General features: G+C 45.9%; 1 protein-coding gene across 2 annotated transcripts in view; it reads right to left on the bottom strand.

The window, feature by feature from the left end:
- Positions 1 to 249: 249 nt before the first annotated feature.
- LOC125942572 (uncharacterized) overlaps positions 250 to 26,801 on the bottom strand; it is a 65,365-nt gene continuing 38,813 nt past the window's right edge. The window contains exons 1-2 of one of the 2 annotated variants that reach the window (XM_049660765.1): positions 14,969 to 15,162; positions 250 to 538 (exon numbers count right to left, since the gene is read on the bottom strand). In XM_049660765.1, coding sequence (XP_049516722.1) covers positions 334 to 538; positions 14,969 to 15,156 — 393 coding nt within the window. In that variant the 5' untranslated portion in view covers positions 15,157 to 15,162 and the 3' untranslated portion in view covers positions 250 to 333. Of the gene's footprint in view, positions 539 to 14,968; positions 15,163 to 26,801 lie in introns of those variants that run through there. The other variant, XM_049660764.1, reaches the window with a different exon arrangement.

The raw sequence follows: 26,801 nt of genomic DNA on the forward strand, positions 1-26,801 counted from the left end.
CATACAAATAGGTTCTTTTTAGACATCATATATACAACACTACTTAAGCATTGAATACAAGTAATATGACGCATAACGACGTCAATCAAGTGGATGTTCGCTGTAATGTTCGGGCGGCCCTTGCTTCGGTAAGGCAGCACCAACGTCCCATTCTTTCATCGTCTTCTTGCACAGCCAGCAAAGTGTGCTGTACGAATGCTCCGGGCAAGTTCCGGTGGTCAGGTGGAGAACTTGCCAGCTGAGACGAGGCCCGCCTACGGTGCTGCCAACCGCAGGCGTTTGCTGGCGGCTTGTTAACAACAAAAGCATCGCTTGGCTGTCCGATGCCGGCCACTAAAGGCATGGCCAGCACCACAAGCCAGCGGGTCCCAAATTGAAGTCCTCGCCCTCAGTCGCCGCAGTCTTTTGGATCTGCTCACACCACCACCCGCGGCTGACGTCGTTGCCCAGGTCGTTGAGGTCGATACCCGGCACGAGTTGATTGCACGACGTCACTGCAGCCTGGTCGGCGCCGCCCTTCACCTGACGCCCAGTGCACCTGTGGTAGCTTCCATTGGCGTCGCGTGTTGTGCCGATCTGCCCCAGACAAGTGATGGTCTCGCAGTCGGGTGGCTGCTGGCACCAGCGGTCCATCTCGTGCGGTGATGACAGCCCGGAGGGGATCCTGGCGTCATCCGCAGGGAAGAGTAACTCGTGCATCGCAAGGACGTCGGGGCCACCGAGCATGGGGGCCATGACGCTCTTCTCTCAATCAGAGATGTGCCTCCCGACCTGCAGTGCTTCTGCGACGACAGCTATCTGTGACGAGACGGCAACACGACGCAATAGAACACGCAGCGAGACGCTGACGATGATGTTCCTCTCTTTTGGCGTGTTGATGATGATGATGATGATGCCTCAACACTTGGCACAACCCACTGAGGGGGATAGACCACGAACCGGGTGGTATTATGATAGAAATTTAAAAAAAATAATTTATAAATACATAAGTATAAGAATAAGAATAAATGACTAATTGAAAATGAGAAATAAAGCAATAATAAAAGAATTAAGTAGTCTATACTAAGTTAGTCAGCCTTGCCTGAATAGGAATAGTAATATGAATTTAATAATAAATTAAATACAGCAAAGGAAATACGTAGATTTTGAATAATAATAATAATAATATTAATATTAATATTAATAATAATAATTGTGGTTTTGTTACCTTACTTTTTGAATTTGCTAAAGCTATAATTTATTGAAGGATAAATAAAGCAATCACGTAAAAATGGGAAAATATTAATAAGGTAATCTTTTTGTGTCACATAGAAAATTAAAAATGGCTCGGCAAACATTCCCGTGGCCATATCCTAACACCGTGGATCCAAGTGGGAGTAAAACTGAACTGCTTAACGGCAGTCCTAGATTACGAAGTGGGATTTCTAAAAATCGTTGTCGATGATTAGAAAACCGCCGACAGGATAATAAAAAGTGATCGATAGATTCTGGTTCATTGCAGAGGTAGCATAATGGTGAGGCCGCCAGACCACATCTGTGCAAGTAAAAATTTAGTTGTGGACTACGGCAACGTTGTCTTGTAAATGTTACTTCGAATTGCCGGTTGGGACACCACTGTCGATTCCAAGAATAATTCCAAGAAAGTCTGTTGATTTTGCTTTTTGCTAGTGCGAGGCTTTTCTTGTCTTCAGTCAAAGAAAACTGCCTATATCTGGCTGCAGTGATATACGCATTGCCAGCAGCACAGATATCGCCGGACCCTTTAAAAAAGCTCGTGCTAAAGAATCATCTATTTCATTAAGTTGGATGTCTCGGTGGCCTGGTACCCATACTAAATGAACTAACATTAAGTGGGGAGGAGATAATGTATAAAACGTGTTTAAAGCTGTCAAATTTGTAGATGCGTTAGGCGCGCTGCATACAGAAAGTGAATCTGTGACAATAATAACTTTTGTAACATGTAGCGGTAACTTTCGCAACGCAAGAATTATTGCCAGAAGTTCGGCCTGAAAAACTGATGGGTAATCTGGCAGACGAAGTGAAAAAGACCAATCCAGGGATGGTGAGTAAATTCCCACGCCTGCCTTCTCTTCACACGAGGAAGCATCAGTCGCTATTACATATTACATTTTTGGCGTGTGTCAACGTGTTCCTTTCTTGGTCGTCTTTATCGTCTCCTTTACAAAGGCGCGTGACAACAGCAACGCTTAGCGTTTTCATAGTACAGGAAAAAACGTCTCAAAGAAATACCACCAGTACTATATACAAAAATTGTAGTTACGCCTTCTATATGGTTGACGATCGAGGACTGTATGACGACGATGGCGTGACGACGACGGCACGACTACATTCGGCGCGACGATGAAACGACCACGACGGCATCATGACCACGAGCATATAGGTATCTACCAACGTTACTAGACTAGGTTTAGTTGTTGAACTCTCCTCAGGCGCCGTATATCGCGGGCGCCTCCCTGCCTTGGCGGGTGCAGCTCTGCGTTGGCAAAGACCCTCGGGTCCTCAGATTTCGCAGCTTACCAACGGAACAAATGTTTTCACCGATGCCCTTTTTAATGTTTGTAAAGCTTCGCATTGAGCAGATTGATTCGAACCCAAGATCTTTGACGTCAATTAAATGTACCGTTAATTAAGGTAGAGTAAATTGAGGCGCACGTTTAATTAAGATAGAGTAATTAAGGCCCTCGAACCGACGACCGTTGGTGGAAGTCGAACGCTCGACCTCTGGTGGTCGCAATTATTTCGCATTCATCCACGTAGGAATAACCAAGACCCCTAGAACCTTTATTTGACCAATGAATTGATTAACTAACAAACTGTTTAGTAATATATAGTTGTTACTAATCAAAATTTCTAGCGGTCAGCATACCAGTCGATTAATTAACGCATTATTTATTTGATAATTAGTACTACTAGGTGCTACAAATCAGTTGGAGCAGTCAGCAGGCCAATCGGTGCACTTCTTTTAAAATAGTAGGAAGAAATACAGGCCACGTTCTCTTGATATATAGACGCTATCATCATTTTGTTTCGGGATGAAAAAAAATTGAAGCTAGGACTATTTTCTTTCATCAGAGCACCGCAGTCACGAATGCAGTGTTTAAACATGGCACGTTCTTGCTGCAGGTACAACGCATAAAATCGCATTCGCGTCACCATTTAAAATTTTATGATAGGAACTGTGAACTCCTCAAAATGCATACGGCATCGAACTTGCAAAAGAGTGTCGCAAGAAGCAACGAGACTGCAGCAAAACGCGCATGTATCACAACGCCAAACCAAGTGAACAGCCGCGGACCGTGTTTCACCGCCCCGTGCACGCCGTGCTGACCGAGCAGAGAATGGAAGCAGCGCCAAGTGAAGCGCGAATCGGTGGCGGGTCCACGCAGTCACAAAAGTTTGAAAACTGAATCTAGTCTAGTAACGTTGGTACATACATAGTGACTCATGCTAGAGACTACTTGGCTCACTGGGTAGGTGTATGAGGCTAGAAATAGATAGATAGATAGATAGATAGATATGTTAAACGTGACTGAAGTCGGCAAAGAAGGCAAATTTCACTAAAATGAGAGAAAAGCACAAAGCACACAAATGCATACAGCCTACACACAGTGATATCCACTTCCATTCGCGCACCAACTTTCTCAGATTTGGACATGGTTATTTCATAAAATCGCACCCTATCGAGTGAGGCTATCTTAGCAGGGCAATTTGAAGAATTATCAGGTATTGCCTGGGATATTATTGGCCTTAGTGAGGTTAGAAGAACTGGTGAGGCTTATACAGTGCTGACTAACGGGTACATCCTCTGCTACAGAGCTCTTCCAGATAAGAGAGAACTTGGAGTAGGATTTCTAATCCATAAGGACATAGTGGACAAAATTGATGAATTCTACAGCATTAATGAGAGGGTAGCGGTCGTCGTAATAAAGCTGAATAGGAGGTATAGAATGAAGGTAGTACAAGCCTACGCCCCAACCTCCAGTCACGACGATGAATAAATAGAACAGTTTTATGAAGATGTTGAATTAGCAATGAGAAAGGTGCAATCTCAGTATACTGTAGTCAAGGGCGACTTCAATGCAAAAGTAGGGAAAAAGCAGGTTGGTGAGCAAGCAATTGGCGACTACGCCATCGATTCTAGGAACACTAGAGGAGAGATGTTGGTAGAATTCGCGGAAAGGAGTCAACTCCGAATAATAAATACCTTCTTCAGGAAGCGCAGGAACAGGAAGTGGACCTGGTAAAGCACTAATGGAGAAACAAGGAATGAAATAGATTTCATAATCTCTACCGATTCCAGCATAGTGCAAGATGTAGAAGTTTTAGGTAGGGCAAAGTGTAGTGATCATAGGTTAGTGAGGTCTAGGTAGAGCATTGCATGGGCCCGGTCCGTGGGCCGGGTCAGGGCGGGTAGGGCAGTTTTTCACGGGCTCGGGCCGGACTCGTGCACGGCATGGGCTTTTTGACCCGGGCCCGGGTCGGGCTCGGGTATTTCGACGCGGGCCCGGGCCGGGCTCGGACTTTCTGGTGGTGTGCATGTAACGTGCAGTCAGTTATCCTCGCGCGTCTCGACTCTGAAAAACCTGTTGCCCCGGCGCAGCTGGAAGCCAGCAGTACTACTCCCGCGAACTTCCCTTTTCTTCCCTTTTCTTCTTCCGTCGTATCTTGCGCTGTTTGAACAGAATGTAAAAGTACAGAAAGACCGAAGTCGCCTAAATCCAAAGCATGCCATTGTATTCCTTACCTAAATTAATGTAATTAATGCTTTCAGCGCAGCGTAAGCGCGTTCTCGAGTTGCTGATTCTTCAAAGGCGAATTGGTAAAACGATGACTGGTAAGATAAGATAATTCGTCACGCGGCTAAAATATGGCGCTGCGTTCATCCATGATTGCACGCATGTTCTCAACCGGCCGTCTAGCAGCAGCGCATTACGTTACACCATGGAGGAACGAGAAGCTTTCTTTCTCCATTTACTCCATCCACGCGCTGCGCTCACGACCTGTCGTGGTTGCGCTATAGTGTACTAGCTAGAATACGGCTGAGTGGTACGAGCGGCTAGGTGGCTGGGGCGGCGCATGCTTTGCAGTGAGGCGCCCGACGTGGAAAAATACTGTGGTGGTGTGGCGATAGAAGTGGATTGGGCCGCATCAAAGTCGCGTCGTTGGAAACTGCTGTCGATGCTGCTCGGCAGGGTCATTCGTACTACTTCGCGCACAGGTATTTGCGTTCAGACCGCTCAAATGGTGTTCATAACTGCATATGACATGTATTTGTGCCTTAAGAATCAATTCCTTTCATTCTCTTCTTTATTTGAATTTTTTTAATGCCACTCGATGGTCTTTTTTGTCTCGGGCTGGGTTCGGGCCGGGCTGGGGCCTAAGGTAAAGTGGTGGCGGGCCGGGCCGGGCGGTTAACGTGGAATATTTCCGGGCCCGGGCTGGGCCGCGGTCTCGCCATAAAACTTTTGGTCGGGCTCGGGCGGGCAGCCCGATGTAAAATCGGGCCCAGGCGGGGCCCGGGCTGAAAAAATCGGCCCGTGCAGTGCTTTAGGTCTAGGATTTCTCTCAATTTGAAGAGAGAAAGAATAAAATTAGTCAAGAAGAAACAGGCCAACCTAGACGCAGTAAGGGTAAAAAGCAGACCAATTCAGGCTGGTGCTCGCAAACAGATATGCAGCTTGAGAACAGGAAGATGACGGCAACATAGAGGTAATGAATGAAACCGTAACTAAAGTGCTCTCAAAACCAGCACTTGAAGTGGGAGGTAAGGCACCAAGGCAACCAGTAGGTAAGCTCTCCCAAGTAACAAAGGACCTAATAAAGAAACGGCAAAATGTGAACGTGTCAAACTCGAGAGATCAGGTAGAATTTGCTGAAATGTCGAAACTGATCAAGCAGAAGCAAGTAAGGGATATCCGAAATTATAACGTGGAAAAGATTGAGGTAGCAGTAAAATATGGACGCAGCATGAAATCAGTGAGAAGAAAACTTGGAATAGGACAAGGCAAAATCTATGCACTAAAAGATAAGAATGGTTTATCATCAGCAATTTCGATGAGATAGTAAAAGCAGCGGAAAAATTCTATACTGACCTGTACAGTGCCCAGAGCAACCAAGCTACTTTCATTCGAAGTAGTGATAAATAGGATACAGAGGCTCCTTCTTTAACTAGCGATGAAGTTAGAAGGGCCTTGAAAGACATGACCAGGAGAGAAGCTGCTGGCGAAGATGGAATACCAGTCGATTTATTCAAAGATGGAGGAGTTATCATGCTTGAAAAGCTTGCGGCCCTTTATACGCAATGCTTCACGACTTCAAGTGTACCAGAAAGCTGGAAGAATGCCAACATTATACTGATCCATAACAAGGGAAATGTTAAAGAATGCAAGAACAATAGACACATTAGCTTGCTTTCAGTATTGTATAAAATAATCACCAAGATAATTTCCAATAGAATCAGGGCAACACTTGACTTCAGCCAACAAAGAGAACGGACTGGCTTCAGGAAGGGATATTCTACGATGAATCATATCCATGTCATCAATCAGGTAATAGAGAAATCTGCGGAGTACAATCAACCTCTCTATATGGCTTTCATAGATTATGAAAAAAGCATTTCACTCAGTAGAGATGCCAGCAGTCACAGAGGCATTGCGTAATCAAGGAGTACAGTAGGCATACGTGAATATCTTGTCAAATATCTACAAGGATTGCACAGCAACCTTGGTTCTCCACAAGAAGAGTAGAAAGTTACCTATCAAGAAAGGGGTCAGGCAAGAAGACACAATCTCTTCAATGCTATTCACGGCATGCTTAGAAGAAGTATTCAAGCTCTTAGACTTGGAAGGCTTAGGAGTGAGGATCAACGGCGAATATCTCAGCAACCTTCGTTTTTTTTCAGTTTCAGTTTATTATTCATTCAATACAATGATTATGTAAACAATACCATACAGACGAGGGTCTCAAAGTCAAAGACTGTAACGGGACCCTCGGTTCAAATAAAAAAATAATGTATACAAGGCATGGGTTAAAGCAGCAAAATTAACAACGCTGAAAGAAGACAAAAGAACGCGCAAAATACAATAGAATTGTAAGATACAAAAAACAAGGAAATGCCTATTTCAACAGGCGTAATTATACAGAACAACAGATTATCTGGCATGAAAGAGTAAAGCACTTCAATTCATGTTTGAATGTATTCAACGTTGATGTTTGTTTAAGAGAATGTGGTAGGTCATTCCATATTTTTATCGCTGAAAACGAGGACGTAATTTTTCCATAGTTGGTGCTACATTTAGGTAGGAGAAAGTTATAATGCGCAAACCTAGTGGAATTGGTATTAGTAAGTAAGTTCAAGTCTACAAATCCGTAAGCAAGCTGTTTCTTAAGCAATTTAAAGAAGAGAATACTTAAATGATACTTAAACAAGCCAGATACAGGTAGAATAGAGTTAGCCTTAAGAAGCGGGAGAGCATCTGAATAAAAGGAACTGTTGGTGATTATGCGAATGGCCTGGTTCTGTATGTGTTGAATAGACGAGAGGTGACAGCTATATGTGTTTCCCCAGGAAGCAATACTGTACGTGATATGACTATGAATGAATGCAAAGTATAGAGATAGTAATGCGTGTTCTGAAAAAATGCTCGTGATTTAATCAATGCTCTTATGCCGTAAGCTGTTTTTTGTTTAACAAATCCAATATGATTAGTATATTTCAAGTTAGGATCTAATTTTATGCCAAGGAATGACACACAGTCCGCGGCAGCAATAAGATGACTGTCGAGGGTAACTTGGGGTATACAAGGTAACATCACCTGTTTTGTTTTAAATATCATGAACTGAGTTTTAACCGTGTTTAAAATTAAGTGATTCAACTGACACCATTCTACAACTTTCGCTAGTTCATTGTTCAGTTTAAGGAGCAAGGTTGGTAAAGACTTGTCTGACAGGGAAATGGTGGTATCATCAGCATATAGGATTGTATTAGAAATATTTAAAAAATCAGATAAGTCGTTAATGTAAATGCAAAACAACAAGGGTCCCAGTATTGAGCCCTGTAGTACCCCTTGATTAATTACTTTTGATTCGGAATAAGCACCCCACAAGAACTGTTTGCTCGCGGTCAAGTAAGTAATTTTTTGGAAAAGTTAAAGCTGGACCTGTTATACCTAACGATTCTAGTTTGTTAAACAAAATGGGATGATTAACAGTGTCAAAAGCTTTATTAAAGTCTAGAAACACTGAGCCAACGAATTCACCTCTATCAATAGAACATCTGGTGTAATCGGTTAATGCTATAAAAGCTAAGCTGGTCAAACTGCCAAGACGGAAATCAAATTGGCAAGGTTTTAATAGTTTAAATTTTTGTTAGGTAGCTGTTTAAACGCTTCAGAAGTAATTTCTCGTTAAGTTTACTAATGGAGGACAAAATAGAGATTGGCCGATAATTGGACACCTGAGATTTATCACCTTTTTTATAAACAGGAATTAATTTGGCCTTCTTAAGCGAACTGGGAAAGATGCCACATATGAAAATTAGATTCATTATGTGGCTCAGTGTTTCAGCAATACGAGGAGCAACAAGTTTTAAGTGGTAGGCAGAGACATTATCTAGTCCTGGGCTAGTTTCTTTCAGATTTAATATGGCAGAACAGACCTCATCGTCTGAGACAGGAAAAAGAAAGAAGGTATGATTGCAACGCTTTAACGGATATGAAGAGGCTATCGGGCTATTATTGTACACTTCATACAAATAATTACTAAATGAGTTGGCTATACAGGATGATTCGGTGCAGGTTTCATTTTTATAATTTATTTTATTAATGGTTACACTACGCTGGGGTGTATTCAGAAATTCATTGAAAAGTTGCCATTGCTTCTTAGGATTATTTCTAGCCTTGCAGAATTCTTTTGCTTAAACTGCGCGCATTGATGTGTAGTAATGAGCAGTTAGAATCAGCGAGCAACGATTTTGCTTCCGCCGTTAAGACCGACATCATACAGGGATGTTATCAGGAACAGATACGGCAAATGACAAATGTTCAGATGGATAGCTACGTGAAGATGCGGAGATCAGACTCGGCACTTATACGAAAGACCTTGCTGTCCTCAGTTTTACGCGCTCTGATAAGGCAATTCTCGGTCCAAAGGTAACGCCATTTTATTTCTTTTTTGAGAGCGAGCGCTTTGCTGAATAGCCGTTTGTTTTCAATGGTCAGGTGCTCATTGACATAGACAGCGCTATCCTTACTTCCTGTCAGACCTATCTGAGACGTACGCAAACGTGCCTAACGAGCTTTACGAATGAATTGATTTTTCTTGCCACGCGAGTAAAAACAAGCGATAATGCTCTTTTCTGCAGTCTTGCTGGAGACACGGTGAACTGTGTCGATACCCGACAATGAAATGGGGCATTCAACAACTTCAGCAATTGTTTTCAAGATGACAGCGCAATCCTCACCCTGTGTAGAGGGGATGCCTTTGATTTCAATGTTATTTAGCCGGCTGTATTGCTCCATGTCTGCAATCCTCCTGGCTAGCGCTTCATTTTGAGCCCTAAAATCTTTGTTTGAATCTACCAGTTCAGCGACAGTCGTCCGCACTTTATCGTATTGGTCACTCATGTAACGCACGCTGTTAGCCAGCGACGTAAGGTTACCAAGACCCTGGTCATCAAGCTGTTTTGCAATCTTAGAAGCAAGGCTATCAACAAGGTTCTCGAGTTTATTATTAAGCAGTGATTCAAGTTGCTAAATTTTTGTAGCAATTTCAGCATTTGAAGGCATGTTATAGTACAGGCAATAACTCAAGGAAACACTGGTGAGCAGCAGCCGCAGGTAAATACGCAAAATAGGACGAAAAAATAAAAAAAGACCAACCTGCAGTAGAAAAGGCAGATATTTAAGAGGCGTCCTTATTCCTGCAACTGCTGCTCAGAAGTGGACCTAATGCCTCAGTGGTTTCTTTTTATATCCCCTTGAAGCCAGACGGCGCAGGCGCAGTGGAGCCTAAGGAGAGGCGCAGTAAGGCAGCACGTGCAGGCAGGAAAGCAGCTACACGCGAAAGAATGCTGCGCAAGACGATGACAGCGGGAACCACGTAGTCGTCAGCACCGGTCTGCAGTAGAAAAGGCAGATATTTAAGAGGCGTCCTGCTGCTCAGAAGATGACATTGTCCTATTCAGCAACAATGGGGATGAATTACAGCAAATGATTCAGGACCTTAACCGAGAAAGTGTAAGAGTGACGTTGAAGATTAATATGCAGAAGACAAACACAATGTTCAATAGTCTGGCAAGGGAACAAGAATTCAGGATCGCCAGTCAGCCTCTAGAGTCTGTAAAGAAGTACGTTTATCTAGGTCAATTAATTACAGGGGACCCTGATCATGAGAAAGAAATTTAAAGAATAAAATTGGGTTGGAGTGCATACGGCAGTCATTGTCAAGTCCTGACTAGGAGCTTACCACTGTCGTTGAAAAAAAAAGTGTGCAATCATTGAATTCTACCGGTGCTAACTTATGGGGCAGAAACTATTAGGTTAACACGGAAGCTTGAGAACAAGTTAAGGACCGCACAAAGAGCGATGGAACGAAAAATATTAGGCTAACGTTAAGAGACAGGAAGAGAGCGGTGTGGATCAGAGAACAAACGAGGATAATCGATATTTTAATCGACATTAAGTGGAAAAATTGAGCTGAGCAGGCCATGTAATGTGCAGGATGAATAACCAGTGGACCGTTAGAGTTAGAGAATGGATAACAAGAGAAGGGAAGCGCAGTCGAGGACGGCAGCAAACTAGGTGGGGTGATAAAGTTAGGAAATTGCAGGCTTGATTCCAACTTGCAGTTGGAACTTGCGCCTGCAATTAGATTCCAACTTACAGGCGCAAGTTGGAATCAGCAAGCGCAAGGCAGGGGTAATTGGAGATCACAGGGAGAGGCCTTCGTCCTGCAGTGGACATAAATATAGGCTGATGATGATGATGATGATGACTTCATAAAAACATTCTTGATATCAGGGTTGGTGTTGAAAAGTCAGGATTGGAAAGTTGAGTTCCACGTACACCGGTCAATGTTTGTCAAGAGAAGCATAATATTTGGCACTGATACAGAGTAGACACTAAAAGTATCTTGTCAAATACTACTAGTATCTTGTCTACCCGCTGTCGTGGCTCAGTTAGCTAGGGCATTTATCTGGAGAGCGCGAGCTCGCGAGATCGAACCCCGGCCACGGCGGCCGTATTTCGATGGAGGCGAAATGCAAAAACGCCCGTCTGCTTGCATTATATTTCACGTTAAAGAGCCCCAGGTGGTCAACATTATTTCGGTGACCTCCACTACGGCGTTTTGACTGGTTTCAGAACTGGTTTCGGCACGTAAAACCCCACAATGAAATATTTTGTCTGCTACTGCACTGTATGGCTGTATAAGCATTATGCAATGACACGTTCAGGCACGTGCATACTTGGTAAAATAAAATGGAATGGTCCTACATAGAAATCTACGTTTTAATATTATTTTTCGATCAATATCAATATTGGAGTCGTCCTCACTGTTTGCTGTTGAGGGCTATCACTTTTCACCCTTGTACTGCTTCGATTCGGTGTTCAGAAGTAAACAATACCAAATAATGTTTTAATAGGCTGTCCTCTCCAGTCAAAACGCGGGTGCAGCCTGAACGAAATTAAACCTTGATCCTTGCATGGGCACCGACTTCTTCCCAAGGACACACATGTCAGTTTAGCTTGCTGTCCCTAAATAGAATTGGACGAAAAGATACGTGTAGCGTGTTGCTAAAATATTGTTTTGGCTGATCCGGACGAACAACTAACCATTTCTGCGCCAAGGAATTCGGACTATTGCAGGCTGATGTAGAATTACGTAGTGTTTAATACAGCTTTTGTCTGCTTCCACAGCAATGACTGCAAGGTTTCCATTGACCGAATGAAGCTGATGATTTCGGTAGGGACAACAATGGTATAAGTCAATGCCTGCTTGACTAAAAGAACGAAAAGGTGCGGCTTCTATTAAAATGAAATTACTGGAAGCAATATGTTGATAATGAACAAAAGGTAGCTGACCGCAAGTTTCAATCATACTCCCCAACACGATTTTATAACATGATTTGTGTGACACTATCACTGTATTTTTGCTCATTCGTCAATACAGGCCCATAGAAACGCCCTAAATCGCAAGCAAGCTTCTGTCTTCGGAGGAAAAATATTGCGGTTTGGTACCTCGTTCATCCGCACAATTCGATTACTTCACCTTAATCGTTTATCTACTTTCCTAACGATTCAACGCTCTGCTCAGCTTGATATTTTTTGAATAGCTAAAGGCATTTAAGTAGGTGCGCTTCATATGTCATTATATCTGGAAGAATACACTGTTCTTAAACCAAGGTATAGATCCCATATTTGTATATGCGTGTGAGTTGACCAACGAGCGGAGACCTCAGCGTGGTATGTAGATACACCGCCGAAGCTGGTAACGATGCATCGACGTCCAGCATTCTAGCTGGTACATTGTCGTTCTAAATTAACTGAATTCTTAATCGCTGAGTAGGTGTGCTTCTATTAAAAAACACATAACATGAAGATCCTGACAAACCAGCGTGTCCCCTAGTATAGTTATGAACGCATCTTCTTTGAATAATGCAAGGAGTACTCGATGAGCGAGAAGTTCACATGGATTGCACATAAAATTAGAGCACTGGCACCAGGCGTCCTCTAGAAACGACAAAAATTAATATGTAAAGACACTATGCAGATTCCATGCATTATGGGAATCGATGGAATAAGAAGCATTTTCCAAGTAACTGGCTACCGACCATCGGTTCGAACTTAAGCGTTACCAGGTGGCCAAACATGTTTGCGTAACGCAAGCGACTGTTTGTGTAACTCGACCATTTGTTTCACGACACCAGCTGCAAGATGAAGACGATGCCACGACGGCCACGACATGAGGATTGTTCGAGAGGAAGAAACGTTCCAACCTGCTCTTTTACGACCTGGGACGATCTCGAACCTGGTACCTTGTCGCACAGCGTCTTCGTAGAGTTAGCTGCTGAGAGGAAAGTACTCGTGAATGTGGCACGACTCAGAAGGAAGCGAAGTCTGACACTTCCTTAAGCAGAAGCCACAACGAGGCAAGACCGGAAGAAAGTGGTACGCTACGGCTTGTGACGCTTGCGAAAGATTGTGGTAAAAGTTTGGCCGAATGGAAAGTGGCCCGTGCGCACGCCTGCTATCTGATACTATGTGACGTCACACACGGGTCAAACGTCCTAATTATAAAAAAATTATTGGGTTTTACGTGCCAAAACCACGATCTGATTATGAGGCACGCCGTAGTGGAGGACTCCAGAAATTTGGACCACCTGGGGTTCTTTAAAGTGCACCTAAATTTAAGTACTCGGGTGTTTTCTCATTTCGCTCCCGTCGTCCTAATTATAGTTGGACGAGACATGTGTCTGGCACAAAAGAAAGCACCAGAATAAGTGCTTGGATTGAGGCAATCAATGTTTCACATTAAAATAGACTGACTGCTTGAGCAAACATTAGCAAAATTATAAACAAAGCGACGGAGATTAGGAGTCAATCCTAGGATGGAAAAGCATCTGTTATGCTGCCATTAATGATGACGGTGGTCATGCGCTGTACTGCTGTGTTCCGACATGCAAAATTGCCGCAATAACATGGCATTTGCCACCTAGACGGTGTTTCCCAGCTGTTATTGCGATAGCAATTATATGAACACTCAAAAGCAGATTTCTGCCGTCGGCGTCGCCGTCGCCGTGAGGTTCCGTATGACGTCAATGGAGATGAAATCGTCGCCGTGCGCCGAACGCTGTATGTGCGAGTGAAAGGGCGCGAGGGGCGCGCGCTTTCACGGGGCGTGAGCGCACGACGGAGAACAAACGCGCGTTCTGCGCCATGCTCCCTTAAAGGCTGCAGAAGTAGGCGTCTCTTTCCTCCTTTACAATCACCATATATGTAGAGAAACGCGCCTTCCTCCGACGCGCGAAAGGCCGTGGGGGAAGGGGGAGGGAAGGGAGGCGACGTTTAGCTGCGGCACCAAGTGCCTATTTATATCAGAGGCTCCGGCAACAGTCACCAACGCCGCACGCATTTTGAGCGAACGCGGGCAGAACGCCGACGGCGCCGACAACAGTTCAGCGTGTTGCCGGTGCTGCTGCATGTCCATGTTTATACAGCTGATAAAGCTAATATCATTATTCCGTATAGCTCTCTACAAATTTGCTATCGCAATTGATGCTTCGCCTTTCAGGTGAAACTGCGACTTTTTTTTAGTTTTCAGGTCGGCCATTGGATTATTCTTGACCTCTGAACATCGAGAGCGCAGGCACGCTCTGAAAAATGTCCGTGCTGGCCCGCAGAAGCATTATGACACACAGCTGACATACAAATGGGTTATATTGAGACATCAAATATACAATGCGACTTATCCATTGAATACAATTATATGGCAGATAACGCTGTTGATCTACAGGAAGTTCGATATAAAATGCCGGCGGTCTTTGCATCCCTAGGGCAGTACCATTCCCTTCTTGCACCACCCGCTGCATCGCACCGAAAGCACAGCCAGCAAACTGTGTTGTATGAATGTTCAGAGCATGTGTCGGTGGTCAGCTGGAGAACTTGCCAGGTGAGACGAGTCCTGGCAACACAGCTGCTAACCACGGGCGTTTGCAGGCGCCTTGTCGGCGACACAAGCATCGCTTCGCTGTCCGATGACGGCTACTAAAGGTGCGGCCAGTACCACAAGACAGCGGGGACCCTCAGTCGCGGTAGTCTTGTGGATCTCCTCACACCGATACCCGCGGCTGACGTCGCCCAGCTCGCTCACGTCGATTCCCAGCACGAGTTGATTGCACGACGTCACTGTAGCCTCGTCGGCGCCGCCCTTCTCCTGACTCCCAGTGCACCTGTGGTAGCTTCCAATGGCGTCGCGTGTTGTGCCGAGCTGTCCCAGACAAGTGATGGTCTCGCACTCGGGTGGCTGCTGGCACCAGCGGTCCATCTCGTGCGGTGATGACAGCCCGGAGGGGATCCTGGCGTCATCCGCCGGGAAGAGTAACTCGTGCATCGCAAGGACGTCGGAGCCACCGAGCATGGGGGCCATGACGCTCTTCTCTCAATCAGAGATGTGCCTCCCGACCTGGAGTGCTTCTGCGGCCACAGCTATCTGCGACGAGACGGCAACGCAATAGAACACGAAGCGAGACGCTGACGATGATCTTCCTCTCGTTTGGCGCGTGTGAACGTGTCCCTTTCTTGATCGTCATTGTCGTCTCCATTACGAAGGCGCGTGAAAACAGCAACGCATGGCGTAATTGATAGTGCAGGAAAATTGCAAACATCTCAAAGAAATAACAGCAGTACATATACAAGCTGTTTCTGTTAACTTGGGCCAAACTTTACAAATATGCAGATGGCTTCGGAGCTCGACAGAACCATGGTATTGTTGTTTGCCGTCGCTTGTAGATACTCAGGTTATTTTTTACAATCCGCCTAATTAGACAATTTGCTTTAGTTATTTGTCAACTTCTCAATTATTATAATTACATTAAAAGTTTCAATGAGAAAGTTGTAGAGCAACATGAATAACTCCCGATACAGCTTTCTGTTGCTCAATGCGTGCCACATAAGACTTTTTCTGAGCAACAAGCTCGCGAATACACGCAAAATTGCCGCGCGACTGGCCGCTCGAGGCAGTTTGCGTGTATTCGTAGGCTTCTAAATTTCACATTTCAAAAAACATTTTTCTGTTGCATGTATTGAGCAACAGAAAGCTGTATCGGGAGTTTCTCATGGTGCTTTACAGTTTTCTCATTGACACTTTTCATCTAAATAAAATAATTGACAAGTTGAATAATAGAATAATTAGGACTAAATATATAATTAGGCGAATTGCAAAAATAAAGTAAGTATCTACAAATGAAGGCAAATAAAATTACCTTGGTTCTGTCGAGCTACGAAGCATTTGTATATTTTTAAAGTTTATCCCAATTAAACTAAAACACCCTGTATGCGAAAATAGTTGTTACGCCTTCTGTCTGTGACATCAGTGTTCATGCTGTCCGTTTAGTTTCACAGATTATTGCAAATTCATTTGTCCCGCACCTAATAGTGCAGAGAAAAACATACGAGAAATTCTTATTTTATGAACGGATATTTTAGTGCCGAGCCAATTCTTGGGAAGATCGTTGGAGTCACAATGGGTGGCAATTCCGTGAGCCCATTTCTTGTCCAAAGCCTAGAATTATTCTTTCTTTAACTGAACACAAGAAGATGATCTGGTTGTGATGATGATGATGTGATACGTTTTGATTATTGCGTTGTATATTTTGTTAATAATTTAACTCTTTTTTATTGTATTTTGTAAGTTCCTTGCCATGTGCCTATAAAGCTTCTCACGTGGGCATGAAAGTTTTTCTCCAATAAATATATGTTGAACTCGTGCAAGCGTCTAGGCTAACTTCAGTAGTCCATTGGCTCAGCGTCGCAATACCTGTAACCAAATGCCCGCCGAATAAGCGGATACTCACTCATATTTTAATTCTTACGATACTTCATGCACTTCCAGGAGAGAGAGAAAGAAAAGTGCGGGAATAGCAGAGAGGTTAACCGGAAGATCTTCTTATTTTCTATCCTGCACTGGGACAAGGGTAAGTATAAATGAAACACTGAAAGATTTACCGCGACAGAAACTTAAGGCGCAAAAAACAAGCAAGTTGGGAATGTCTGTGAGAACTATAATCTCTCTACTAGGGCACTCGAACGCAAAAACTTCAGGAGTGTCTTGACCGACTTGTTGTGTGACCGGCGTTTCAGGATTGTCTGTTATGAAAGCGGCCGGTCGTCAAGAGGGGCCAGCGTGGTCGCGTCCTTTTGATGCGGAAAGCGACACCAGCTCACTTTCCAGTATCTTTATGTCTCATACCGTTTTCCCGCCAACAAGGTTTCTCTGAGCAGCGCTTGGCCTAATGGGTAGAGCATCGGGCTGGTGTGATGAGGGATCCATGTTTTAAGCAAATCGTTACACCAACGTGTGTCATTCGGTTTGCGCCACTGAGTATATACCACTCTTCCTTGAAACTCTCTGGTGCCAACTTGGTTCACTGGGATGTGCCGCTCTTCAAGGAAAAAAAATCCTTTAAAATTTATTCGGAGGCGGGCGTGAGCGAACCCGCATTATATTTATTCAGGCAATCTTTTCCGAATAAATATTCTGACACGCGCCACGCGCGCACTTTGCGGAGGTGCCGCTAGATTGCGAAGCTTGTCCAGAGGGATGCGCTGGATAGGATTCGGTTGCATGCACGCATCTTACCTGACGTGTTTCGGTGGGCCCATTAGGATGTGTCTTTACACTGCTTCAAATCTGATGACATTAACAATAATGGCGAGATGGGGTTTTCCTTCAATTTTTTGCATGCTATATATTTACTTTAGAATAGTAAGCTGTTGGGCTAGTTGGTTTGACATTAGTGTGACATGTTGTACTTGTGATGAACTCATTTGTTCCGAACATGTGCCGCGTTCTAAGAAAGCCATTGTACCCTTTGACACCTCTCACAACAAACTGGTGGAACGGGGTGTAGCTTCATCGTGCCTCTAGTCATCCTTGACCAAGTACACAGGGTTGGCCATAGTTTTGACCTTCAAGTGTCTCGTCTGAGAGCCTCGGGATTTCCTTGGAGTGTGCTACTGGCGGTGGGATCAACGCTTTTAAAGAAGGTTCAGGCGTCACCCAGTGCTACGCCACGCCAGAGGCCAAATAAATATGTCGTGATAGCATATATCCAAGCGATTTCCCACAACCTCAAATGCAGCGGAAGAAAGGGATTCCCCGACAAGCGAGTCGACGAGTTCATCGAGCGTCTGCATTTCCGGAAGAAGTTCTTTCTTCGAGATTTGTCCCGAGCTACGCCGAGATCTTCTGGCTCCAAGACCAACACTGGTGAATACGATTGGACACTTAGTGTTCCTTTTTTATTTTGTGCTTTACGTGTTGGACTCTTAGTGCTTGTCGTGAATTATTTTCCTGTGTTTTGAGAATACCCATCTGATTTGTATAGTGTCGTTTCTAGCCTAAGTGTCACGGTGTCACAAAAGAGCGCGTAATCCAAGCGCGCGCCGCGTGTCACACAAGCCAGCGAAAGAACACGCCGGCCCCGCGACAACTTCAACAGAGGGGGAGAGCGCATACGCCTCAAACAACAACGCGAACAACGGCGCCTGTACGTCTAGAAGAGCCTCGACGAAGTGACGTTAACCGGGGAGAGAGAGAGAGCCCACGCGCGCGCCGATTCACCTTCTCACCCGGCGAGTCGAGAGAGATAACTACAGCGTCAGCGTGCGCCAACAGCATGAGTCATCACCCCCCCTCGACAAAGCTCCGACAGCAGCGGTCGAAGGTACGAGAAAAGACGAGAAGCTTCCCAAGCTTTGGCCATGCTACGAGATCAGGACTCCGATAGGAAGGATCGAGAACGTCTGTGGAAGCTATATAACCGCCGTGCGAGAATCAGAGGGTGGAGTTCAAGGAGTTCAGTCCGCACTGGTGAAGTGATGTAACGTGAAGACCGAGCGCCTGCGGAAGAAGGGGATTCCCCGGCAAGCTAGTCGACGAGTTCATCAAGCGTCTGCATTTCCGGAAGAAGTTCCTTCTTCGAGATTTATCCCGAGCTACGCCCAGATCGTCTGACTCCAAGACAAACACTGGTGAATACGATTGGACACTTAGTGTTCCTGTTTATTTTGTACTCTATGTGTTGGACTCTTAGTGCTTGTCGTGAATTATTTTCCTATATTTTGTGAATACCCATCTGATTTGCATTGTGTCGTGTCTAGCCTAAGTGTGCAAGTGTGTGTGTAACTGCCTTGTGTGAAGAATATATTTTGTTGTGTTTTGACAACTCTGGGCTCTGACTCGGTCTTTGGACAGCAACCGGCGTTCGCTGGCGCACCAGAGGGCCCACTTTTAATTGTCGTTGCTTTCGTGGGATTATTTTCGGGAGCTGATAAATCGGCTTTGGAATTTGGTCAGGCGTCTGCCCCTCGTTTACGGGGTCGGTGACACACGGTGTCGCCCTCATCTGCACATCCCCTCTAAGGCTTTCTCGGCTGTGCGCCTTCACAAACGGCCAAAAGAAGAAGGCCTGTGAAAATAAACACGCTAAGCCTTTCGTCCCCTGTGCCGCTGAAGTGGTGTAGAAGATACCACTCAGCTGTGGGAAAGTTTGTAGCGGGCTGACGGGGCGCTGTCTAAATGACAGGCTAAGAGAGCATTCGTCATCGTTGAAGGCCCTGAGCAACGCAGCTCACCTTCCTGCGCACGGCAGGAAATCTGGCTGTACAGGCCTTCTCGAAAAAAACAAGATCGCTAGCAGATCCAATGACAGACTTGAAAGAGAAATCCTCGAGGCGGGTCAGATTAACGCTGACGCTGACTTTTGTATTCCTGCCCGTCAGTGCATCTGATGAACAAGGAATTAACCTTCCTCGCTCTTGGCTGAAGTTTCTACGTGTCCCTCTTCCTCCTCTCCCCGACGCATTTCTTGGAATGATTTCTTTTAAGCCAATTGCACATGCCAACGTTGCTGTACCCCACACCAGTTTGTCATTGTTGATAGTGATGCCTACTCGTTTGTTCGGCAATTTTTCTGAATCTTAAATTTGTTTAACATACCTAATGACAGCGCATGCGCAATAACGCTCTTGGTGGTCTGTTCCTCAAAATAATCACAGTTGCAAGTGAGCGCCTTTCCTGTATTGGTCTCCTTTTTCCCTCTACACTTATGCGCTCCCATTTTCAAGAGAACGCTAGCTATTCTTGCAGCTGGTTCACAGTTCTACTTTTTTTTGCTTACAAAGACATTGTACGCTTATTCACCTGCAATAGATCAGTGTAATGGTCGCGCTTGTTTTGTCATTGACACTGGTTCACTACAGATATATTGTGTTTTTCCCCTCCTCGCCCTTTTTGTAGTTTTTGTATAGTTGTATAATTTGTTGTTATACCATTCGGGAGTTCTGACGATCACAATTTCTTTATTACCCTGATACGGATTGTCCATCTGGGCCTGTAAGGTATTTTCAAATAAATAAATAAATAAATAAAAAATAAACAATAAATAAATAGTAGGGGTCCCTTATGCTACCACTACGGCGACTTGAAGGCGAAAGCCAAAGCATGCATGGGTAACTCAATGACACGACAAGCACTTTTTACGCTTTGTGAAATTTATTTTCACATTGCCTTTATTTCCTCCACTCAAGTCATCCTTATTTCACCAAACTGCGACCGTGACTCAGCATTTATTTTTGCTGAGCCATTGTCACTCTGAGCCCATATTTCGCATTCATTCTTGCGAGCCATCCTTTATTAACAAAACTTGGGACGTGATGCAGCACTTTTTTAGCTGAGTCATCATCATTCTTAAACCACAATTTACAGTCAATTTTGCAAGTCATCATTTTTTTTGCAAGGCCTCCTTCCTAATATTCACCAAACACGAACCGTGACTGAGTACTTTCTTTTGCTAAGTCACTCCCCCACTCCATAACCTTTTGATTCACTCTTAATTGAGTTGAGTCGTAGTCATGGTCATAACTGACTTCTACCACCTTCGTCAAGCGTTTCCTTCACTTAGTACCCGCTTCCGTAGCCATTTCACTGGAGTTTCAGTGTTAACCTTTTTTCGTTGTCATTTTTGCTGTCATCGTCATTACTGAATCATTATTAGCCATCGTCATTGCTAAGTCGAGATTGGCGCACTGTTAAATGTTCCCATCTCGTAAGATGATGTCGACAACTGTCACCGTGTACCTGCAAAAAATGACACTTCAATACCTAACATAGTGCAATTCAAGAGCCGCTGCAAACGCGATTCGGTGCTTCAAAAAGCAATGAAAACGCGCATCTCGACAAAGGATCTTGGCCACTCCTCTAACACGCCTATGTTTATCAATGAACACTTATGCCCAGTTTCGAAGCAACTTCTTGGCTTGGCAATAGCTAAAAAGAAAACAGCAAACTGGAAGTTTGTGTGGACGAATCAGGGGCGTATTCTTGCATGGAAAGACGAAAGCTCGCATGTTCAGCACATTCGTGAAGCATGTGACATTGAAAAGATTGCTTAGAATCGCGGTGCGCTGCTCTGGTGCATCTTTTCTTTTGCCATGGCGATATCATCTCGTGACGTCAATAATCTTGTAGGGAGTCGCTTTCGCGACAAACTGTGCTGCTTTCATCTAAACATTCGTTGATCACGACACAAGGAAGATGAACCACCTGCTTTTCTTAATACCTTTTCTTTTACTTTTGACATTATAATGATTACGGAGACTTGGTACACTCTAGAAGACCAGGTTTACAGGCAAGATAGTTATAACACTTTCTTCTTCAACCGTGCAAAGAAAAAAGGTGGTGGCCTTGCTGTTTTAATAAAAAACAGCAGACTCTCAGATAGTACCAGAATTTTGTTTTATTAATCCTGACATTGAATGCTTAACTCTAACGTCACGAAATTACGTTTACTCTGTCATAGACAGGCCACATGATTCTTCTGTACATAATTTACCCGTGTTCTTGAAAATTTACGTAAATGACAACAACTTAAGACAAATTTTTGTGGCGACAATAACATCAACGTACTGGAGTCTTCTCCCCTCGTAACTGAGTTTATGGCTACGGTTGTATCAAATGGTTACGAGATAGTTCACGCCATAGATCACACCAAATTCGGCAAATTTATATTGATGTTTTTATTAACAACAGAAAGAAAAATAACATGGAGTCAGGTGTATTGTGCGGCGATATGAGCGACCACCTAGCACTTTATTTTATTACAGACAGTGCTACCAGAATGTTCACGGAGTTACTGACTAGAACAGTTCAAGACATCACGCCTCTTAGCTTAGCTGGTTTTAGCACAAGTCTTTCCCAAACAGATCGGAGTACAGCCCACGAGACATTCTTAGTTATCCTTAAAGAAATTTATCTTAAGCAATTTAAAGAAAAGGTTGTAACAAAATGACGTAAAAATCCAAATCCATGGATAGATCATGAATGTTTAAAAATGATCAAAAAGAACACGAAACTATTTGGAAGTTTTTAAAAGCTAGAGACCTGTCAGTCCTAAAAACATTTAAAGAATTCCGCAACAAAGTAAATGCGTTTATTAGGAAAGGAATGAATGAATAAACCTTTATTTGAAACAGTGAGTTAGTTGCCAGTCGAGGTGGGAGGGTCCCTTATTCCAGGAACCCTCTGGCTTGGATCGCCCTCCGGGCCCGGGCGACGAGTTCGCGCTGGTCGACTAGGTCCGGCTTGGAGATCGCAGCCTCCCACGTCTCTGCGAGGAGGGTTGGGTCTGCGTCTGCTGCTATTGGTTGTGTCGTTGTAATGCTTGCTCGGGTGTGCTTGCATTGCAGTAGGAGGTGTGCCAAGGTGTCTGGCACGTTGCAGTGTGGACAGGTGTAGCTGTATATCGTCGGGTGGAAATGATGCAGTAAGCTTCTGTGGGTGAAGGTATTGCTCTGGAGTCGCCTGTAGTCGGTACCTTCGTTTCTCGTTAGTTTTGGATGTGGTGGGGGGTATACCCTGCGTCCAAGCCGATAGTGCTGCAGTAGCGCTTGATAAGTTTGCGGTATTGATTCCGTTTCCTCCGCTGATTTGGGTGGGTGGGACATGTCGAAAATCTCGTGCGGGGAGGCCCGGTTGACGCTTGCGCGGGCCGCGGTGTGTGCCGCTTCATTCCCCTCGAGTCCCTCATGTCCCGGAACACACATGATGCAGGTGTAGGGGGGAGGAGTGTCGCCACGTTTCAGTATGTTTATCGCTTTGACGGAGATCCTGCCCTTCATGTAGTTGCGTGCCGCTGTTTGAGAGTCGGTGAAGACCACTATGGCATCGTCGCTTGTATGGGTGGCGAGTGCTATAGCGGCCTCCTCTGCTGTGTCCGCGTGTTTGGCGAGAATTGTAGCCAACGCCAGTGTCGTTCCCCTGTAGTCTGTGACGCTGATGGCGAAAGCGTTTCGGCCCGGATACTTGGCTGCGTCCACGTAGCGCGCCTGCGGGTCGTTACGGTGCTTGTGTCTGATGGCGTTTACCCTGGCGAGCCGTCTGCCTCGATGGTGTTCTGGATGCATGTTCCGAGGGATCTGATGAACTTGTAGACAATCTCGGAGCTTCGACATGATCTTTTCCTTACGTTCGCCATCAAGTTCTAGGTTGATTGCGTATCCTGTGCGTCGGAGGACTGCTCGGCCTGTGGTTGTGATCTTGAGTCTCTCGATCTGGTTGATGAGGTGCGCTTCCGCAAGTTCTTCCCAGGAGTTGTGAACTCCCATGCGAAGCAATCGGTCAGTGGAGGCGGTTGCTGGCAGTCCTAGGGCGAGTTTCGTGGCCTTTCGTATTAGGAGGTTTAGCTTTTGTTTCTCGGCTGTCTTCAGGTTGAGGTAAGGAGTTCCGTATGTAATTCGGCTGTACAGGAGGGCTTGTATCATTCGCAAGGTGTCGTGCTCTTTGAGGCCATTGCGGCGATTTGCCACGCGTCGTATCAGATGAGTCAGCTGTGCCACAGTGTTCTGTAGTCTAGGGAGTGTGGCGGAGCCGGACCCGTCCTTGTGTATATGGAGTCCGAGGATTCGAAGTGAGTCGACCTTCAGTATCGGGACTCCCTGAAGAAGGACTTGTGGGTCCGGTGCGTCGTGGCTTGGGCGCCGGCCCCGGGTGCGTGCCGCGAGTACTAATAGCTCGGATTTATCCGGGGCACAGTGGAGGCCGCAGGTATTCAGGTACCGTTCGATGATGTTGACCGCCTCCTGAAGACGGTCCTCCTGTTCACCCGTGCTCGCGCCTCTCGTCCACAGTGTGATATCATCTGCATATAGAGCATGAAATATCCCTGGGATGGTGTCTAGGAGGCGGGGAAGTTTGAGGAGGGCCACGTTGAAGAGCAGTGGCGAGATTACCGAACCCTGCGGCGTACCCCTGTTAGGTAGGTGAAATGTCTTGCTCCGGAGATTGGCAATTCCCACCGTGGCCGTACGGTTGGTGAGGAAAGCGCGTATGTAGGCGTATGTTTTGGCACCGCAGCCGATATCTTCTAGGTTACGGAGAATGGCTTCATGGCTCACGTTATCGAAGGCGCCCTTTACGTCTAGAGCTAGAATGGATGACTTGCTGTGTTTGCTCAAATGGTCAAGAATATCTTCCTTTAGCTGGAAGAGGACGTCCTGCGTGGAGAGCATCTGGCGGAAGCCGAACATGGTGTGTGGATAGCGATCGTTGTCCTCGAGATGTGTGGTGAGCCGCTCGTTGACCATGTGTTCAAATAGTTTCCCGGCGCAGGACGTAAGGGAGATGGGGCGGAGATTTGCGATGGAGATGGGTTTGTTCGGCTTGGGTACCATGATCACCTCCGAGTGTTTCCAGGCTGTTGGTAGCTCGCCCTTAATCCAGCAGTCATTATAGTACCAAAGGAGAGCCGCCAACGCCCGAGGGGGTAGCTGTCGAAGGTGCTTGTTGGTGACTCTGTCTTTGCCCGGGCTCGTATTGCATGTTAATCTAGAGAGGGCCGCCTGTAACTCTGCCTGTGTGAAAGGCCGGTCTAGCTCTTCGTTGGACGCTCCTTCGTACTCCCTGGTGGTGGAAAGGTTGGTGGCAATGGTGTGCGGGTTAGCTGAACCGTGTAGCTTCGTCTGAAGTTCTTGGAGAAGCTGATCCTCTGTGCCGCCATAGTTGTGGATTAGCCGGTGAATTGTATGTCTTTGTTGGGTTTTCGTGTGGGTGTCGTCAACCAGTGCTCGAAGTATATGCCAAGTTTTCTTTGTGCTGAGCGTCCCTTGAAGTTGGTCGCAGAAGGATCGCCAGTTCTGGCTCGCTAGCTGTTCAGCGTACTCCTGTGCCTGCGTGCTTAATAGGGCAATTCGGCGCTGGAGCTTGCGGTTGAGCTTTTGCCGTCGCCATCGTTTGAGAAGCGATCGCCGAGCCTCCCATAAGTGCAGTAGGTGATTATCGACCGCTGGATTGTCCTCGTCTAGATGAATCGTCCTAGTGTGGCCGTCAGCCGCACCCACGATACCGTATAGCCAAGCTTCAATGTCTTCAATGTCCGAAACGTCGTCAAGCTCATTCCTATACGCGTTCCAGTCAGTGAGTCGCGCCTTTCCTGTCTTGGGCGCGCGGTGAGATTGTTCAACCTCGATTTGAATTATGTGGTGATCGCTCCCTAGCGTGTCTGGGAGTCGGGTCCACGTGGCCTTTCGCACGTCTCGGCTGAACGTGAGATCAGGATTGGTGTCCCTCGACACGCTGTTGCCCACTCGTGTTGGTTGGAGCAGGTCATTCCATAGCGTAAGGCCGTGCTGTTGTGCGGCGTCGTGAACCCGTGCCCCTTTCTTGGTGGTATTGGGGTAGCCCCAGGCCGCGTGTGGGGCGTTAAAGTCCCCCACTACAACAAGCCGGTTACCGTTAACGCTCTTGCGAAGCTCCCGGACGAAGTGGTCGTAGTGGAGTAGCTGCTTTCGCGGTGGGCTGTAGAGTTTGACCAGGTATAGGCTCTGTTGATTCTTGCGAGTCGGCAACACCTCCACTATGGTGTGTTCGATTCCAGTGTCTTCAATTTCGTGCGGCTGTGCGGTTAGTGTCTTCTTGACAAGAATTGCGGTGCGGGAAGTGTGTGCCACAGTGGTGTAGCCGGGGAGCTTTATTTTCTTGGTGTTGGTTTCCTGTAACGCGATTATATCAGGATTGTTTGTTTTGAGATATTCTTGCAGGTTGGCCGAGCGGGGTCTATAGGATCTGCAATTCCAGTGCCAAATGCGGAGGGTGGGAAGCGACTCGGTGTGTCTACGTTTGAGAGCCGCCATGTTGGTGGTTGTCCTCCACCTGGAGTAGGTGGTTTGGTGGTGTCGAGCTAGAATCCTCTGCGGATTCCACTCGCACTGTCTTCCGTCCTTTGCGTTTGGTTCCCAACTGCTCCGCCAGATGTTCATGAGTCACGAAATTCTTGTAAGCATAGGTCATGAAGTTGTGTTGTTGTGCCATGAAGCCATCCAGTTTGGCGTCGAGTGTGGTGACCGTACGGGTTAGTGGCTCTACCTTTTCCATGATTTTAGTTATCACTGTCTGTATGGTTCTGTCTGCTGATGCGAGAAGCTTCGTAGTGAGGGTTTCCTCGAAGACTTGAAGGCGTCGTTCAACAAGGTCGAGAATCTTCGCTTCATATGCTTGCAGCCGTTCGTCTACCCGCTTCATTATTCTGGTTTCTACCTGTTTTAGTATGCTTTCTTCTACTCTCTTCGCTACTCTGTCCTCGAGTTCTGGCGGGTTGCACTCGGCTACCGGTTGTTGTTGTATCGTCCTCTGTAGATCCTGTACTTTATGTTCGAGGGTCCGTATAGTCGCTGTCTCGTCCGAATTGCTCGTGTTGCGTGAGGAATTCGAGGCACTGCTTCCGTTCGCCGTGGCGACGTAAGTGATACGCCTAACGGAGCGAGACCGTGACCGAGAGCGGGATGTAGAGCGCGATCTTAGGATAGAGCGAGAGCGTCTACGGCCAGGTCTTTGTTGAGGCGAGGGCCCCTGTGAGCTGTCCGAGGTGGTAACCAGCGCGGGGAAGTCTTCGGTGCTTGAACTCCAGTGATTCTCTCGGGCGCGAGCGTTATCAAGCTGCTGTCTTCTTACTTGGTAGGGGGGCGGGTTGTTACGGAGTTTCTTCTTGCATTCCTTGCCTGCCGTTTCGT

The sequence above is a fragment of the Dermacentor silvarum genome, chromosome 1, assembly GCF_013339745.2.
Source record: "Dermacentor silvarum isolate Dsil-2018 chromosome 1, BIME_Dsil_1.4, whole genome shotgun sequence".
NCBI classification, from domain to species: Eukaryota; Metazoa; Arthropoda; class Arachnida; order Ixodida; family Ixodidae; genus Dermacentor; species Dermacentor silvarum.